The sequence below is a fragment of the Lepidochelys kempii genome, chromosome 7 (assembly GCF_965140265.1).
Source record: "Lepidochelys kempii isolate rLepKem1 chromosome 7, rLepKem1.hap2, whole genome shotgun sequence".
In the NCBI taxonomy this organism is placed as follows: Eukaryota; Metazoa; Chordata; order Testudines; family Cheloniidae; genus Lepidochelys; species Lepidochelys kempii.
Genome location: NC_133262.1, coordinates 25,255,706 through 25,274,178, shown reverse-complemented (window position 1 = coordinate 25,274,178; position 18,473 = coordinate 25,255,706). Strand labels below are relative to the sequence as shown.

Here is an 18,473-nt window from a genome sequence, read left to right as displayed (position 1 = left end):
TTCCCGTCCAGGTCCACACTAGTCCAATATATAGATGATCTACTCCTCTGTTCCCCTTCATTGTCTGCCTCTGAAACTGACTCTTTAGTGCTCCTTACTGCCCTAGCAAATAAGTGTCACAAAGCTTTTCGCTCTAAACTACAACTCTGTCAGGCTTTTGTCACATACCTTGGCTTTCTCCTCTCCCAGGGTTCCCGTGCACTTTCTCCCACCCACGTCCAAGCTATCCTTAGCTTTCCCCGACCCTGCTCCCCACGCCAGGTCCGGAAGTTTTTAGGCATGGCTGGATTTTGCAGACAATGGATTCCCCAATATGCCTCCCTTGCAAAACCTCTCCAGGAACTCACTCAATTCTCTGTGCCTGATCCCATGCCGTGGCCCCCTGAGGCCAATTCTGCCTTTGTTTCCCTCAGAGTTTGGCTTCTGCCCCTGCCTTAGGGCTGCCTGACTATTCTAAGACTTTTACCCTTTTCTGCCACGAACAATCTGGGTGTGCACTTGGAGTTCTCACTCAGATGCATGGAGAAAAGAACCGCCCAGTGGCTTATTTCTCTGCCACTTCAGACCCTGTTGCCCAAGGCTTACCCCCATGCCTGCATGCTGTGGCTGCTGCAGCGCGCCTAGTCGAAATATCCGATTCCCTTGTTCTCCGCTCTCCTCTTACCCTCCTGGTCCCTCACTCTGTAGAAACTCTCCTGCTACAACATAACACAGGCCACCTTTCCTCTGCCCACCTTACCAGGTACGAACTTTTACTACTATCAGCTTCATATATCACCATAAAGCGTTGTTCTCAGTTAAATCCTGCCACTCTCCTTCCTTTGTCTAATGACTGTGATCCCCACAACTGCCTTGCAACTGTCTCTGCTGTCACCGTCCCGCGCTCTGACCTTTCTGATGTCCCTCTCCCTAACTCTGACCTTATTTTATTTACGATGGTTCCTGTTTTCGAGACGACCAAGGTCGTCTCCTTGCAGGATACGCTGTAGTTTCACTCTCTGAAACCCTGGAAGCTGAGCCTTTACCTTCTGTAACCTCAGCACAAGTCGCTGAATTAGTTGCCCTCACCTCACATGCCTGCTTTTTGGTGGAGGGATGCTCCGCCACCATTTACACTGACTCCCGCTACGCTTTTGGGGTTGTACATGACTTTGGTACCCTCTGGCAAACTCGGGGTTTCCTTTCCTCTGCCAGTACCCCTATTAAAAATGGACCCTACATCACTGCTCTTCTGTATGCAGTTTTACTTCTGTCTGCCCTAGCTATTGTTAAGTGCCCTGGCCACTCAATGGCAGATACTGATGTTGCTAAGGGTAACGCATTTGCTGACGCCTCTGCTAAACATGCTGCTGCCATAGAACCTTCCCAGATGCATTTCTAGGTTCCCGTTCTGTTTCTATACCGCCGCCGTCCCCCACTGACCTCACCCTGCTCCAAGACTCTGCCCCAGAAACCGAGAAAGAATCCTGGGTTGACCAAGGCTGCTCTCTACATCCCGATTCTCTTTGGCGCTTGCCTACTGGTGCCTTTGTAGCCCCCTTTTCACTCTACCCGTCTCTGGCCACCCTGCTACACGGTGTTTCGCATGTCGGAAAGGAGAGGATGGTCTCTGCTATAACTAAGACAGGATGGTGGGCCCCCCCATTTTAGCTCTTTTGCAGCCTGCCACTGTGCAGCCTGTACCATTTGCCAAAGCCATAATATTGGTAAACCTGTAAAAGTGGCCCAGGGGTTCCGGGGCCTGCCTCAAGCACCGTTCTTGCATTGGCAACTTGATTTTGTACATATGCCGGCCTCGTCCGTTTAACAAAATATGGAACAGCAATGACACTTGGGAAGCGGTGGGAATAAATGCATCTAAATGGATAAGTGTAGTGGAGGGAAAAGGTCATTGGTGTTGGGTGTGTAATGGGACAGGGCTGGATCTAGGGAAAAGCCGTTGCCTTCAGCATATTATGGCCAATGGTGTATGGCATTATTCAAACAAAACTAAAAAGTGGCGGGCCGGGTATGGAGATACGAATTTTTTCTCAACCTGGGATCAAACAGATGGTATCAATCTCATGTTCCCTCTATAGTAACCTTAGTGAAAACAATACAATCTTTCAATGTCATGCAAATAACACCACTCCTCGTAAGGAGAATTACCCTGTACCCTTTGGGGGATACTACTCCTCCTTTGCAAACACCTATATGACAAATGGGTGCAACCGACCCTTCCCGGCCTTAATAGGCCATCACTGGGTATGTGGGACCAGAGCTTATACCGCACTACCAGCTAATTGGTCAGGAATCTGTTATCCCGCCCGACTCTTCCCACAATTCCGAGTGCTAGGAACCTTCCCTCGAGAAAGCCTCCGCAATTTCAGGCGAAAAAGAAGGGACTTAACGGATGCCCAATGGTATGTAAATAAAATAAGCCCCTTAACCTGGGAAGAGGCCATTGGTGGTTCCTTAATACCATTAGGGGGAGTAATACACCATGCAAAAAGGCTCCTAAGGTTACAAGCAGTAGTTGAAATAATGGCAAATGAAACTGGAGAAACTTTAAGAGCCCTGGCCAAAGAAACAGGGGCAATATGACAGATGGCCTCCAAAACCGTCAGGCATTGGACATAGTGCTGGCGGCAAAAGGAGGGACTTGTGCTCTCATTGGAAAAGACTGCTGTGTGTATATACCAGACAACAGCCTTTTCCAATGAGAGCACAAGTCCCTCCTTTTGCCGCCAGCACTATGTCCAATGCCTTACGGTTTTGGAGGGCCATCTGTCGGATTGCCCCTGTTTCTTTGGCCAGGGCTCATCAGATTCAAGACTCACAAAATTTGTCAACAATAAACAAAAATTCATGGAAGTCTGTGACATGTCTGTGACTTTCACTAAAAATAAAGGGGGGGGACACTGACACCTCCAATCCCTGCTTCCCACGGCTGACAGCTGTGAGGTCCCTGCCACCAGCAGCAGCTGACAGCTGTAGAGCCCCTGCTGCCCTTGGTGGTTCAGAGCTCCAGGGCCCCCCACTGCATGCAGCAGCTGACAGCTCTGGCCCTGCCATCGCAGGAAAATATCTCAAAGATCTCTGAAAGTCATTGAATCAATGATCTCCATCACAAAATGTTGTGCTTAAAAAGTAACGTAAGTTATATAGCAGTCAGTGCTAGGCTGCACTAAAAGGCACGAGTCCCTGTAATGAGTGAAGACGCATCAAGCAGTGCATTTCCTAAAATTGTTTAGGGAGTCTAATGGAGCACCCCAAATGCTCTCCACTGCCTCTCATAATGATTACAGTATTGCCATCTCTCTGAAATTACTTCCCCAGTTTTCAGAGTAGCAGCCGTGTTAGTCTGTATTCGCAAAAAGAAAAGGAGTACTTGTGGCACCTTAGAGACTAACCAATTTATTTGAGCATAAGCTTCCGTGAGCTACAGCTGGTGCCACTAGTACTCCTTTTCTTTTTCCCCAGTTTTAGCACTTCTGAAGACCCTGCCCTCTCAATCTTCCGTCATTAATTCAGCAAGGAAGAGGGAGAGTTCCTGAACTGATGCTGCTGGGAAGCTGAGCAGGCTATGTCTCCCTTTACATCATCTCCTCTATTCTTGGCTCTGAAAAACGTTAATGGCTATGTTAAGTAAACACATAGACCAAACCCTGGAATCACTGAAGTGTTTCAGAAAGTATGGACTAAATTTTTAACTTGGGCCAAAGCATGCATCAATAATTTGGCCTTCCAAAGAATTCAATGTAAACACAGCTCATATCAATGTTGGAAGGTTCTTAAGGTGTATCCAGGAGCTCTGATAGCTCCCTTACACAGTCTCTCCTTGGGGGTGTGATGCATGGCCAGAAAGTGTTAAGTGTCCTGCAGGATAAATGACTCAGATTCAACCATTCAAGACATATGGGGAGATAATGTTTGTGTTTTTGTGTATTTACATATATATGGGTAGTGGTCAACAATATAATCAACAGTCCCTATCTATGCTGTATTCTGTTAATTCAGAGATCAAAAGAACATCCTAGCATTTAAATTAACTGTAACCATGGGATATTGCTGTATTCATCTCCCTTTGAAATGTATAGCTGAAAATCTGCGAATGGTAAAGAACAGGCAATTGCCTAATGTTAATTTGTGTAGCTAAGTACCGGTGATGGACCTACTTCAAAGTCATCCTGATTACCTATTTTTTTCATGCTTTGTGTGTATATAATAAGATCTTCTAAACTTTCCACAGTATGCATCTGATGAAGTAAGCTGTAGCTCACGAAAGCTTATGCTCAAATAAATTGGTTAGTCTCTAAGGTGCCACAAGTATTCCTTTTCTTTTTGCGAATACAGACTAACACGGCTGTTACAATAGGTAATCAGGTTTCAGAGTAAGCCAAGGGACTCTGACCTGTCAAACAAGGCTTGAAATTGTATAAAAGATCCTTGGGGCCTGATCCTGTCATCTCAGATCTGCTTGGGGTTTCATGCAGTGGAAGCCTAAGCCATCAGGACTGAGATCCCAGTTCTGACTGGACCACTCTGAAGATAAACATTGGACTATAACTTATGGACTAAATTCTAAAAGAACTCTTTGCAGCTACAAAGTCTACCATCTCTGCTATGAATCTGAATCTCAAGACTGACTCATGTCTATATGTACATTGATCTTTTAACCATACTCTCTCTTTTTTCTTTTTTAATAAATTTGAGTTTAGTTCATAAGAATTGGCTGTATGCGTGTATTTGGGTAAGATCTGGAATATTCATTAACCTGGGAGGTAATGTGTCTGATCCTTTGGGATTGGTAGAAACTTTTTGTTTATATGGTGAATAAGATTTTCATTAATCCTCATAATATCTGGCTTGGGTAACTAGGTGGCGGCCTGAGGCTGGGTTACTTGAAAGGAACTGTGTTTTGGACTTCTGAGTCATCAGTGAGGTATAACAGAAGCTGTTTAGTGCTGGCTTGGTAAATCTAAGTATTAGAGTATCCACCAGCTTTGGGGATTGTCTGCCACATTCTTTGCAATTCATCCGAATTGAGTGATCTCAGCTGGCTCCCCTGGGATCCCGGTCACAATATCATACTTTATCCTTTGCATTTATGTCAGGTCTTTCATTGGAGGATGTTTCAGTGCTTTCCAAATATCAGTTAATTAGGCATCAGTTCCACAATGACAGCTGGAAAGGGTGTTTCATAGAGTTTACGGCCACAAGAGACCTAGTCAGACCTGATGCACATCACAGACCGTCAAATTCACCCAAATACACTTGTATCTTTTATATCCATTTTTTCCTTATCAAGAATTTCATTTAATCCTCTCAGTTAAAACTCAGTTCTGAAACTCGTCTTAATTTACATCTTAGATAAACCAGTTCTGAAACTAGTTTTAATTTACATCTTAGCACTTAGTGGTTTACATTTAGAAAGTACTATAAAATATTAGTTTATCTTTCATAATAGCCTTATGAAGTAGATAATTAATGGGCGATGCCTGACTCGCGCATTTGTGGAGGCTGGGTACGAGCACTGGAAGCTCCCTAGAAGTGGGGGGCCAGGTCCCCTGCTCCACCCTGAGGCCTGCCCCACTTGGCCTCCTCCTTCTAAGACCCCTCCCATGCTCCACCCCCTCCCGGAGGCCATGCCCATCTTCCACCCCAGTCCGCCCCAGGCCCGCCACTTGCACCTCTTTGCCCCCTCCTCGCCACTCGCACCCTTCGCCCTGTCCCCCAGAAGGCCCTCCCGCCTGCTGCTCAAGCCTCTTTGCCCTCTCCCCAAGAACCCCCACCCATTGCTCACACCTTTTTGCACCTCCTCCGAGGACCCCCCGCCCACCAGGTGCGGAGAGGCGCGAGTGGCAGGGGGGGCCCTCAGGGAAAGAGCAGGGACAGGAAGAAGGGGAGTGAGGGCGGGGCCTTGTGGGGAAGAGGTGGAGCGAAGAGGAGCAGTGAGGGTGGGGCCATGGGGGAAGAGGACAGGGGGGAGTGTGGGAGGGGATACAGCTCAGGCGCCCTTTCAACAGTGGGCCAGCACGCCTCCAAAGGGAGGTGCGCTGCATCCTGTTTGGGGAGGCTTAGCCTCCCCTGGCCACCTATACCTTCCGGCCATGATTCTTATCCCCAATTTACAGATAGAGAAACTGAGACAGAGTGGTTCAATGACTTCAGCAGGCAATGCTGTGAGGCAGTGGCACAGCTGGGTTCAAAACTCTGACATACTTGACACAGTGAAATCCACTATGTTACCTCAGGGACTTACCAATATATCTTCATTCTCCTGTGGGAATTTCAGTTTTAGGTTGCCAGCAGCCACTAGTACAGCTTTAACAGCACGCATACCATAGTCATAATGGAACTGAGAGGAAAGTTGCTCTGAACAAAGTCTGTAGGTCATTACTATCTTCACTGATAATGGCTTGGCATTCAGAAATCCGTATGAGTAGAGAGAGATTTCTGCTATCAGAGCATAGTTAGGAACCATCATAGCTACTGTTCGGAAAAGAACCTGAAATGCATATCGCAGAAAATATGCTTAAAACGTTTAGCAGAATAACAAAAGAATTCCTGTAACTCTGATTTGCACTCAATATGTATAGATACTGCAACATAAAAATTCTTGTGGTAACAGTATTACCAATCTTTGAAGACAAGATCTATGACCAGGGCTGGATTAAGATTTTGTGGGCCTGGCATCAAACATATTTGTGGGCCTCTATAGGGGCAATGGAGCATGGCGCAGGGAGGTCAGTCCCCAGAGCGAGGGCCCAGCCAGGAGCAATGGGGCATGGCATGGCATGGCAGGAGTGGCCCCGCTCCGCCCAGTCCAGTGCGAGGGCACTCTTTACAAACCGGCAGTTGCCAGACGCACTGTGGCCTGTCCAGCCCTGTGCTGCCAGCGTGCCCCTTCTCCTCGGGGAGGAGCAGGGGCACTCTGGGGAGGGTGCAGTATGGGGCAGGAAGATGTGGGTGGCAGGGCCTTGGGGGAAAGGGTGGAGTGGGGGCGGGGCTTGGGACAGAGCTGGGGTCAAGCACCCATGGGGAAATCAGAAATTCAGCACCTTGGCAACACCCCCCCCCGACTCCCTATGGCCAGAGCCCCCACAAAACCTGCTCCACAAATGCAGAACCTTGCAGGCCAAGACAAGCAAGTGGTGGGCAGGGGGGAAACAGCAAGCAGAACAGGCCGGGGCCCCTTCTGAGCATGGGCCTGGCTCCATGACGCCATTTTAAACCCAGCACTGTCTCATGACTCATTAAGAGCCAAACACAAGCGAGTTGCCTATATGGCCCTCATTACACATAACATTATTCACCAGATTACCCTGCTTTAACTTCCTCCTCCTCAACACCCTTGCTTTCCAGAGAACAAAGACTGCTCATTGTGTGCCACCGATGGGCCAAACACACCTGAATGGCAGAAAAAGATGTGGGAAAAGGAGATGGATCACATGGTAGATGGGAGAGTATACTGCACCCCCTGAAGGGGTGTAGCCACTGCTGACTAGAGCATTCCTGAATGAATTCTGCCCTCCTGAGGTAGAATTCCTCCCTGAGCTCCCTTTGAGGCAATGTGGCTCTGGCCTTTCTCACTTTGGTGCTGTGACTTAAAGGGAAAATAGAACCGCAAAGCTGCTATCGAGACATCTTCACTTTACTTTGCTGAAGCCATGTCTCACCACTGAAATAGAAACACTGGCATAAACAAATATCATAGCAAATATTTGTAATTGGTAGTTTGTATAGAGTCATCATCACATGATCTAGTCAAATTGCTCTAGCACTGTTTCCGAATAAAACTCCATTCTGAATTATTTTTAAGCACATTTTCTTAAAGTATTTGGATTCAATTTAAACACTACTTTAAAAGCAGGATTTGGATTCAATAAAAACACCACTTTAAAATCCTGCAGTCCCCCTTTTCACAGCTAAACAATCCTCACTGAAGGGTTTGGCCCATCACAAATAAAAGCAATAATAATAATAATTAATTGGTGTAACTTCCATTCATAACAGCAGAAAGACTGATTAAAAACCTTCAGGGAGAACAAACTGATTTGAATTAAAAAAAATGCAACCTGACAAATATGTTGTGTAAGAGATACAACATTTAAAAATATAAATTGTTTATATTGTAAATGCCACATTCTGGTGTAACTCCAGCAGGTAATTTGGCACTAGGTTTCTTAAATGCACTATTAAGTGAATATACTTATTTTATTATTTTACCTTAAGGTTGTCTGGCAGTTCAGAACGTCCTGCATAACCTGGATTCATGGTAATAGCTACAAAACAGTTGGGATTGAGCTTCAGTTCAGTCCCTTCAAAAATAAACGTTTCCATCTTCAGCTGTATGGCTCGCTGAATGCAAAGGATCTGCTGAGCCACCACAGACAGTACTTCCAGCTCAATTCGATTAAATTCATCAAAACAGGCCCAAGCACCTGAAGAAGCCAAACCCTTAAAAAACTGTAAAATGAGAAAGAAAGACAAAAACTGTAGTGTACCCCAACAGAGTATCAGGAGATTTAAAAGCAACAATTGGTAGTACAATGGCTTGAAATGTAATGTTGTGCAGTGAACTTATTTGCATACTTTGAATAATTAAGCCTCCTTAGAGGAAAGGTCAGCAGGTATATTAGGAAATCAAGTCAATGGAAATCTTTCCTTGGTTTTACTGGAAGCTGAGTCAGGTTCATAGGCCCTGATCCTGCAAACTCCTTGTAACATACTTAAACTAATGCACTGCAAGTGGTCCCATTGAAGTCATCAGACCTTAGATTATAAACTCTTAGGGGCAGGGAATCCTAGGTGGGATTTTCAAAAGTGACCATGTGAAAAGGGCACATAGCTCCCACTGAAAGTCAATATCTTTCCTCCTGAAAAACACATACTGATCTTAAAATGTAATTCAATTTACCTTCCCCATTGCCAGATAATCAAGGCCATCAGAACAGTTGAAGACAACACACTGTACAGCAAGAGCCTTAGCCAAGTCTTTAGTAGTCTCTGTTTTACCTGTCCCTGCTGGGCCCTCGGGAGCACCACCAAGGTTTAGATAAAAGGCTCCAATCTAAAGAACAGAAATAGCTTATGAAAATTAATACTTTAATCAAAGACTTTTTCATAATGGAAAATAATTTTAAATTTAATTGTAAATTGAAAACACTAGACAGTTGAAAACAAATTATTTTATAAAACCAATATTTATCAGATTAATACTAAATGAAAAAGTCTAAACTAAAAATTATTTACGTCTTCAAAACACAGGAAACTCAAAGTTCGGTTTGGAGTTATTCTTTATTGTAGGTGCCCCAGAAAAGGACACAATCTTATCCATTCCTGAGCAGTCCTTATCATAACTAGACATTGTATGTTATATTGGACCTGATCATACAGCTCTTCCTCAGGCAAAAAACATTTTTAAAGTCAATGTACCTGATCTTGCATATTTCTGTTCTCTATCTGACTCTCTCCTTTTCCTTCTCTGAGAAGCATCATCTCCTTTCCCACTCATTCTTTGTGGTCTTTCTCATACTCCCTCTTTGCTTGACCCATGTTCTGTTGTCCATCATACCCTGCCCGCCCCATATTCTATTCTCTCCCACACCATCTTTTCTTCTTTTCCTGTTCCATCCTTCCCATCTCTCCCACCCTCCAAACCTTTCTTTTCCCCCTTCCCTTTGTTCTCCCATTACCTTTATTCCTTCTGTTAGTAACACAGACTCTCTTTTTCTCCTCCACTCTCCCCATCTCTCTTCTGCACCCCTAATCCCAGTCTTCCCATCTCCTGGTTTCATTCATCTTTCAGTCCCTATGCACAAGGATGCCATCCCATGGAACACCACTCTTCTAGTCAGTTTAACCACTTTCAGGTTAGTTGTAGTTGGTTGAAGATGGGCCAAGTGTACAATGCAGCAATGTCTCTTGATGTGTTGCCCATCAACTGAAAATGGGAAGTAAAAAGTGGCCAGCTTCTGCCTAGCTTCAGAAGCAATATCATGGCATCAATACCAATTTAAACTGCTAGTTACACAATGTCACATAAGTGGCTTAGCGATCTCATCCAAGCTGGGAGCAACCTGTCAAGAGGTACATTTTTGTCAGATTTGTAAACCCAACCCACTTGATGAAGTTGGTAAGCAGTATTCAGTTCAGCACAAAACATGACAATTGTTGCAGGTCTAATGGAGCCAGCCAGGTTCAGCTTGAAAATTTAAAATAGAAATTAAAATCCCCGAAAATTGGATGTTTTAACAGAAATGCTGAGAGTCCCACAGCTATTGTAGCGCTCCCAAGTGACACTATAATAAGTATAAAATGTTGAAAATGCCATATTACAGCTAAATGAATTATTTAAGCAGGTTAATGACAAGTTTTACATAAAAGCATACCAAGGTGCGGTAACATCTATCCGTAAGGGGAGTAATGACAAGTCGAGGGGAGTTGCCAAGGTATTCATAGGCATATTTTACATTGCAGTTAATGATGCGGACACGAGCATTCTCGTGTTCCCAATAATATCGCAGTTGAGCGAGCCACTGAAAGTCTGTCTCATTTTTCACACCTGGTAAGAAAGTAAGTAGCAGGAGATATGAAAAAAGTTCTAGAAAATTGGATTTTCTGTTAGGTATAAAATAAATAATTTGCCAATATGAAATAGGACTGAATTTATGACTGTTTTCATACATAAAAAGCTTGAAAAATTCTTACAGTTCTTAAGGCCAACAAGGAAAGATAATGCAAGTCTATTTCTCTGGGTTACGGGTAACTCTATGTTAAATACACATGAAGAATAAAATTTTAAAAAGTTATGTACCGCTTTCAATCATCTCCATGACAACATCTCTAGCGTGCACATCAATAGTAACCAAAGCACCCAGTGTTGTTCGTGTCTGCTTAGATAATTTTCCTCTCACCAACTCTACAATATCATTAAGCTGAAGCTGAAGAGTACTGTAGTAATCCTGTAAACCCTACAAGAAAAAAAATGTCCAATTTGATTTAACAACCTTTGGACCTTAGTGTGCAATTAATTAGGGTTATGAAATTTTTTTCTTAGTGTGGATAGACATCTTAATAGAGATTGTTTAATGGACCATCTCCCTTCTCAGTCATTTCCCAAAGACCATCTCGTCTCTCATTTGCTATTATCTACCTACCCTGTAAAACTACAGCATATTGTTTTTTACATATTTTGAATCCAAGACCCATTTAGAGTTAATGAGAGTACTGACTTCAATGGGCTTGGGTCAGACCCTTACTGCATTTCAGCAGCTGTAAACGAACAGGAGGAACCTATGATCAGCCTACTCTCTGTGAACCATCTGCCTGTGCTCTCTGATCCATCAGTGGTTTTCAGACCACAGTTTGCAAACCTCTGGATTATATACATGAAGATTTCATTGAAGCCAATGGTAGGTTTGCTTAAGGAAAAGCTGTAGGATTCAGCTCAGCCTATATATTTTTTCAAAATTAATTTAGTTTGCATTTGTTTTATTGAAAGCAGTTTCAAACTTTATAAGTAGCAATCTTTACAAATTCTGTGTAAAGCAGAACACTTAGTTGAGAAGAATCCTATTTTAAGAAAATTATTTAAAGTTCTTATTCTTATTGGAAGTGCAATCTGAAACCACATTCATCTTTTTTAAACAGTGGATCCCCTAGAGAAAGAATTGAATAGAGATGTCTTTATTTTGATATTATCTACCTGAACTCCTTGTAACTAGTAGAGTAATAATTTTTAATTATTTTACAGAAAATTGGCTCGTAAACTACAATTAAAATGTTCCCATAAATAATGGTTCTGTATGCATATATGTGAGTGTGCTGTACATGCCCACAAACTATGAAAAGCTCCAGTGTGTCATGTGTACCTACCTCCTTTCTGATCCCTCCACATCCCTCTGATCCCTTGAAAGTACCACTGATTTTTAACACTTGTTAGAATGAGGACTGCGCTGGTATTTAGACTTTTCTAATAGAAAACTCGAAAGTAGCAGGAGGTTGCATATCAGCCTACATTTTTCAGAGTCCAATCCTGGATTCCTTGAATATAAAACTTCCACCAATTTCAATGGAACTTTTGAGTGCAAAAAAAATTCGGTATTTGGTCCTTAGGCAGCACTCTCTGTAAATCAGTTACCTGAGTACCCAGTGGGAAAGTAAAAAGTTGGCTACTATACATTATCCATCCATGCTAGAAGAAAGACAGGAGGGCATGGATGTGGTTTAATTAGGCTGCAACTTTATCTGCTTATAACATCTGGGAGTATCCGGCAAATTGTACAGTACAGGGAGGTGGAGGTTGGCTCTCTGCTGATCCAGACATAGGAGCCCTGCCACCTTCCTTGGCTCCCTGGGGCCAGGAAAAGGAAGGGGTCGGCTCTCATCTGAAGAGATGTAGGACTCCCAAATCCCCCTTAAATCAGCTCCCATAAGGGATGCTTTCCTTCAAATCCATTTCCAATCCATTTATCCAAAACTATACCCCTTGCATACCGAGTACCTGCACTGGATGTCCACTACTAGTATTACATATAAACTGCGACATGATAACCTAACCCACCTACTCCATCCCATCAGGTTCCCAGCTCAGGTGCAGAAAAGGTGAAAAAATTCACCTTACTTTTTGGTCAATCTGGCAGTGAGGGAAAAATTCCATTCCAGCCCCACAAAGAAAAGGGGCAACTAGCATAATGCCCACAATGAGTCAAAAGGAACAGGACCAGGTTCCCAAGTATATAGGTGCATGGGTGGCTGGTTCCAGCCTGATCCTGGTAAAGAGGGTGGCTGCATGGTGTATAAATACCTCTCCCATTTTTCCAGTCAGCAGGAAGGACAATGAAGTGACCTTGATCTGTCCCCAATTGCACCCTCCCCTTCTTGTCCATCCCTGTAAGTTTTTCCCCTTCTCTGTGCTGTTGCAAGGGATCCCGTAAGGGGTAATGCCCCTTTTCCTCCAGCTAGCCAGACCAAGATCCAGTTGCATAAAGGATGCAGTGGGCACATTCTTCAGAATTTGACCATTACCTAATATTCAAAACACCCAAAGACTATTTACACCTCTACGTTTTAAGATTAATTATCATTTACTTTATCCAACTTTATTTTGGGCAGGAGGAGAGACGAATGATTTAGCTGAACAAAGTACAATAACTGTTATACTAAATGTAAAATAAAAATAAAAATATTATGCTTCATAATACCTCCGGCCCATTGCAAATGGCTTCATGTACCTCACTTGTCCAGAACATTTGAGACACACACAGCACTACCTGTCCAGGCCACTCTAGAACCCACTGCTTTCTTTCCGTCTCAGGATATGCCTAAGGAGTTAAATACATCACATGATGGGGTCAGTGTAAATAACTGAATACGTACCACTGAGTATGCTCTTGTATACTATGAATCTATATGATGCCTTTAATTATACTCTTTGGAATGCTGGCAATATTATATTTCTATTTTTGAAATAAAATACAAAAAATATTTCTCTTAAATTGCTTTTCCTTAATTTTCTTCCTTTTTTTATTGCCAAATCATTAGATTTTAAAAGTCTCCCTATTAATTACTAGAATCTACCTAACATGCTAAATCACAAACAGAAACATTTTCTGGTTTGTGGTTTTCTTTTTAGGGAGGGCAAACCTGCAACAAGTATTTTGTTTACTTCTAATTTTTAATTAACTAAAAAAAAGATTGCAATACTGAAATAAACTCTACAAAATAGGATATCTTAGAAGATTAGGTTTCAGAGTAACAGCCGTGCTAGTCTGTATTCGCAAAAAGAAAAGGAATACTTGTGGAACCTTAGAGACTAACCAATTTATTTGAGCATAAGCGGTTAGTCTCTAAGGTGCCACAAGTACTCCTTTTCTTTTTGCGAATACAGACTAACACGGCTGTTACTCTGAAACCTCTCCTTACGATGTGTATGATAACCAAGTTGGGCCATTTCCAGCACAAATCCAGGTTGATTTGTGCTGGAAATGGCCCAACTTGATTGTCATACACATTGTAAGGAGAGTGATCACTTTAGATAAGCTATTACCAGCAGGAGAGTGGGGTGGGAGGAGGTATTTTTTCATACTTTGTGTGTATATAAAAAGATCTTCTACACTTTCCACAGTATGCATCCGATGAAGTGAGCTGTAGCTCACAAAAGCTTATGCTCAAATAAATTGGTTAGTCTCTAAGGTGCCACAAGTACTCCTTTTCTTCTTGGAAGATTAGTAATGTTGTCAGGCTTATTTTATACATTCTCGTGACCATGCAGGACAATTCTCAGTCCTGTTTAAGGTAAAACTCACATTGACCTAACTGGCCTAAAATTATAAGTCTCCCACCAAAAACTTAGACCTGATCCTGTGGCTTTCATATGCTTACATTACACTCAAGGCAAGAAGAGTTTTAGTGTGAGTAAGGCTTTTAGGAAAGCACCCTAAAATGAAGTAAGGACTACTCATATGTATATAGTTTTTTAGGAGGTGGCCTGGATCATATACTAGAAAACATACCAATCTTGATTCAGCAATAACATCATGTATACTCCTCAGCATAATATCTTCCACTTGGATCAGCCACTTCTCCACAGCACCTCGAGCTTCAGAAGTAGAAATGGTTGAAATCAGTTCCACTCGCTCACCTTCAGTGCTATACATTGCCTGAATATCCAGGTTAGGAAGGAAATGCAGCTTAGCAATGCCCTCAAAACACTTTTTCAAGTGAGGCTGAACTCTGAGAGGATCTTTTGTCTCTGATAGGATCTCCAACATTTCATCATTAGACAAGAAGAAAAAACTAGAAAAAGATTCACAAAAATGATAGAAGTACCAAGTTACTATATGTGTCAGCCCAACTATACAGCAAAACATAATTTCAATCATCTTTAGTTTTGACGTAATCAACATGCAGCCTACCGAGGAAAGAACAGGCGCTTCTTTTCAAGATAAGCATTAAGCCCTTTCATGATTTTGTCGAGAAGCTCGTTACATCCCTGAAGTTTCTCCAATAAACCTGTCAATGAAGTGGCAGCAAGAACCTGTAACAACAGATATATAATCTCCATAAGTGCATACAGTAAGTCACATACAGGGCACATGTACAAAGAAGGTTATTAAGGTAATAAATACATAGCACATGCTTTTATCCTTTAAGTCTTAGGTGTGAATGCAGGTATAGTTCAATTCATTGAGTATTTTTACTAGAAAATTATTAATAAAAATGGAAGGAAGATAAAATTCTTTTCTTTTGGGGCCAGATTATTTCTGAATCAATATATTACCTTAGGGTCTTTGACACAATACTTCATAATGTCCCTCCAGTATCTATCCACAGTCTGAAAGAGACGTCCCTCTTCTGGCATCTGTTGCATGATGTCCTCAGAAGAAAAGATGGGCTCCAAGTAAAGCCACTGAGCTTGCACTTTCAACCATTCATCAATAGTCTCCTGAATGCGAATAAGATGGTCTTCCCATTCCTTAACAAACATATTAAAATTATTGCCAGGATGTATTCATACCCCATAAAGTTAAAGAGAGAATCAAAAGTAAAGAAACCAAACCTTATGGAGAGCACAACATGTTCTGTCTCCCAAGGAAACTTAATATAAACAGAAAAGTAAACCACTAGGAGGATTAACGTTCTTTTCTATACATGCATTACTTACACAGTTTGAAAAGTCTAACCTTCCAGTAGACTAGTTTCCCAAAGTGCTGATAACGTCTTTGAATGGAGTTTCAGATCACTTCACTATTATCATCGTTTAATAATTTTATGTTTAGGTAACATTCATTATGATACTTGAAATCCTACTCACCTCTCCATAGCCAGGATAGTCTTGCTCATAGCAGAACTAGGACAGATCCATATTACAGTAGGGGGGCAGGATTTGAATGGTCTGTGTAAAGAGTACACACCACCTATGCTTCAGTGAGCCCATCGGTGTGTGGGTTCCCTGCATGCACTACCAAATGAGATTTTGGGATGGTGGCAGGGACAGTAGATCCACCAAATATTCCCCTGATGGGGGAAGGGTGTGCAATAACTACTGAGACTATTCTAGCCCTGAGGTTAGAATAACAGCGGCAGAGGGGCTCCACTCTCTGTTCAGCACCCTGAGGAACGTAATTCCTTCCTCTGCCAGCCCACCAGGAATCTCCCAGTGTACAGCCCAGCTGCAAAGGCATGCCCTGAGGCCAAAATTTGGCTCATAAAGACTAGATCACCGAGTACTTTCATTACAGATAATGAAGCCATTATTATAATCATCAGCAAGAAGGGTTAGAGAGTTTATATAAAATGTTGGTTTCCCAGATTAAAGTGATGAGGATATTCTGCTGCAGTTGGACTTGGCCCAGGAGGAAGAGAGAAACCATGACTGGGAGAATAAGGGGGAATCTCAATATTTAAAAAAAATAAAAATTAAAACAACTTGTAAAAGATTTTATTTAGAAACACCCATATCATCAAATTTTGAAAAATTAAATCCAACAATAATGCCACAATTATAAAACATTAGGCCAACTATATAGTTATCACTTGAATATAAGTGGCCATTTTTAAAAGCAAATAAACATTTTGCCTCTCATACCTTGATTTCTTTTTCAAAAGGTTTAATGAAAGGCGATCCTCTCATTGTTTGAGTTTTTACAATCTGATCATCTAGAATAGTCTGAATCTCATCCACTGCTGACAGAATACTAACTCCAGTCTCACGATAAATGCTTGTATGGAAGGAAACAGACTCCCATATTTCCATCATAGCGTGCATAGCTTTCTCTAAAGAAAACTCCTATTGTATAGAAAGAAGGAGATATTTTATAGTCACTGCACTAATTTTCTTTGGTTGACACATTCAATATATAATCTCACATACCCAGATAAATCTTACGAGAATTGTCACTAGTACTAACAGCATGACATTGTTTTCTTTTATTATTTTTCTTAACATTTCATTTGCTGAAGCATAACAAAATAATACAGTTAGGTAACACTGATGCTACAACACAAAAGTCATAAATGCAAACAAATTCAAAGTTATAGCCAACACTCCATCCAATAGGTCATGTTGTCAGTGACGAGCTCTCAACAGACGCAGAAAGTTATATACAACAATAAAAGGAGAAAAAATCATTAAAATAAGCCCCAGAAACCAACACAAAAATATACTTCGCTTTTCATTTGTTTCTTAAGAGATTTACAATCAGACCTCTGTGCTCACCTTACTTGCGCCTACACTTATGGTTTCAAATTGCTCCAGGTAAGGGGCTAGGTTCTGCTTTAAAACTTTTCTTAGGGTAGTTCCAGAGTCTGGAGTTAAATCATATCCTATTATATCTGACATCTGTTGCCAGTGGCGAGTCCTTATGCCTGGGTTACAAAGGATAGTCACTGTTGGGATATTTTCCTAGTTGAGAAAAAATTTGCAAAACAGAATTTCATCTATGTAAATACAAATTTTGCAGATAATGTGAATTATGATCCACCTATATTAGCTCACCCTCTTTCCCCTTTGCAGCTAAACTCTGCATTTCAGCTAATACATCCAGAGAAGTTGAATATTAAATGACCGTCCATAATATACGTCTACTATTATTTTCAAAACATAATTCCACATACCACTGACTCTCTGGAAGACGTGCCACTGTTCCTGATATCTAACAATCTTTTCAAACAATGTTTCTGTATCAATCTAAAACCTGTCTATTATAACACTTTCATCAGTGGATCTGCACTGATGATGAATTATAGATAATAATTTTGCTATTGTACATGCATTCCTAAGGGTGAAACAGAAGGCTTTTTACCTGCCAAGACCCAAGTTCAGATTTTCTCCTGAAACAACTCATGACATGAGTGACTTCAATTAATCCCTGAACAGTACAGATGGCTTCTTTCAAAGCACTGCTTCAGTTGTTACCAAACATTATTCATTAATTTTTTCTGAAGAAATACAGAATCATGAACCTAGGTCTTCGCAGGTGCATAAAAAAGTAACCAATTTTTGACTACATTTTGTATTAAAATGTACTTTCTTATACAATTGTTCTACTAGTAATCTGAGAAAAAATACTATTTTGTATCTGTGTATTTTTTAATTCCAGTTTATTTTTAAATACAAAAGGGGCACATAGTGATGCTTACAAAGCCTTTAGCTGCCTTTATGTCTAATTTTCAGAATTCCCTATTACAGTTCTTAGATACGCCTCAAAATCTGTTTCTTTTACTGTAGCTTTTTCCATGGCAGGAAGTAATCGTTTTATTATTTATATAACGTGTAAATTAAAAATATATTATTAATTCACTCTTTGGTTATTCATATACCTGAAAATTTGCCAAAACTTTAGGGGAGAAATCCTGGCCCTACTAAAATCAGTTGAAGTTTTGTCATTGATTTAAATTGGGCCAGGAATTCAGTCTAAATACATACTTGTTATCACTTGAAAAGCATGACAGAACCAACACTCCCATGAACACTGCATAGCAGG

General features: G+C 41.6%; 1 protein-coding gene across 6 annotated transcripts in view; it reads right to left on the bottom strand.

Annotated features, from left to right (window-relative positions):
* The window catches only part of DNAH12 (dynein axonemal heavy chain 12), a 180,590-nt gene that overhangs the window by 121,326 nt on the left and 40,791 nt on the right, over nucleotides 1–18,473 (bottom strand). For all 6 annotated transcript variants that reach the window (XM_073351483.1, XM_073351485.1, XM_073351484.1 and 3 more), the window contains 11 exons: nucleotides 17,207–17,392; nucleotides 16,577–16,777; nucleotides 15,269–15,463; nucleotides 14,904–15,025; nucleotides 14,502–14,784; nucleotides 13,191–13,310; nucleotides 10,802–10,958; nucleotides 10,377–10,549; nucleotides 8,903–9,055; nucleotides 8,212–8,451; nucleotides 6,245–6,490 (listed from right to left, as the gene is read on the bottom strand). In XM_073351483.1, the coding sequence (XP_073207584.1) occupies nucleotides 6,245–6,490; nucleotides 8,212–8,451; nucleotides 8,903–9,055; nucleotides 10,377–10,549; nucleotides 10,802–10,958; nucleotides 13,191–13,310; nucleotides 14,502–14,784; nucleotides 14,904–15,025; nucleotides 15,269–15,463; nucleotides 16,577–16,777; nucleotides 17,207–17,392 (2,076 nt within the window). The remainder of the gene's footprint in view (nucleotides 1–6,244; nucleotides 6,491–8,211; nucleotides 8,452–8,902; nucleotides 9,056–10,376; nucleotides 10,550–10,801; nucleotides 10,959–13,190; nucleotides 13,311–14,501; nucleotides 14,785–14,903; nucleotides 15,026–15,268; nucleotides 15,464–16,576; nucleotides 16,778–17,206; nucleotides 17,393–18,473) is intronic.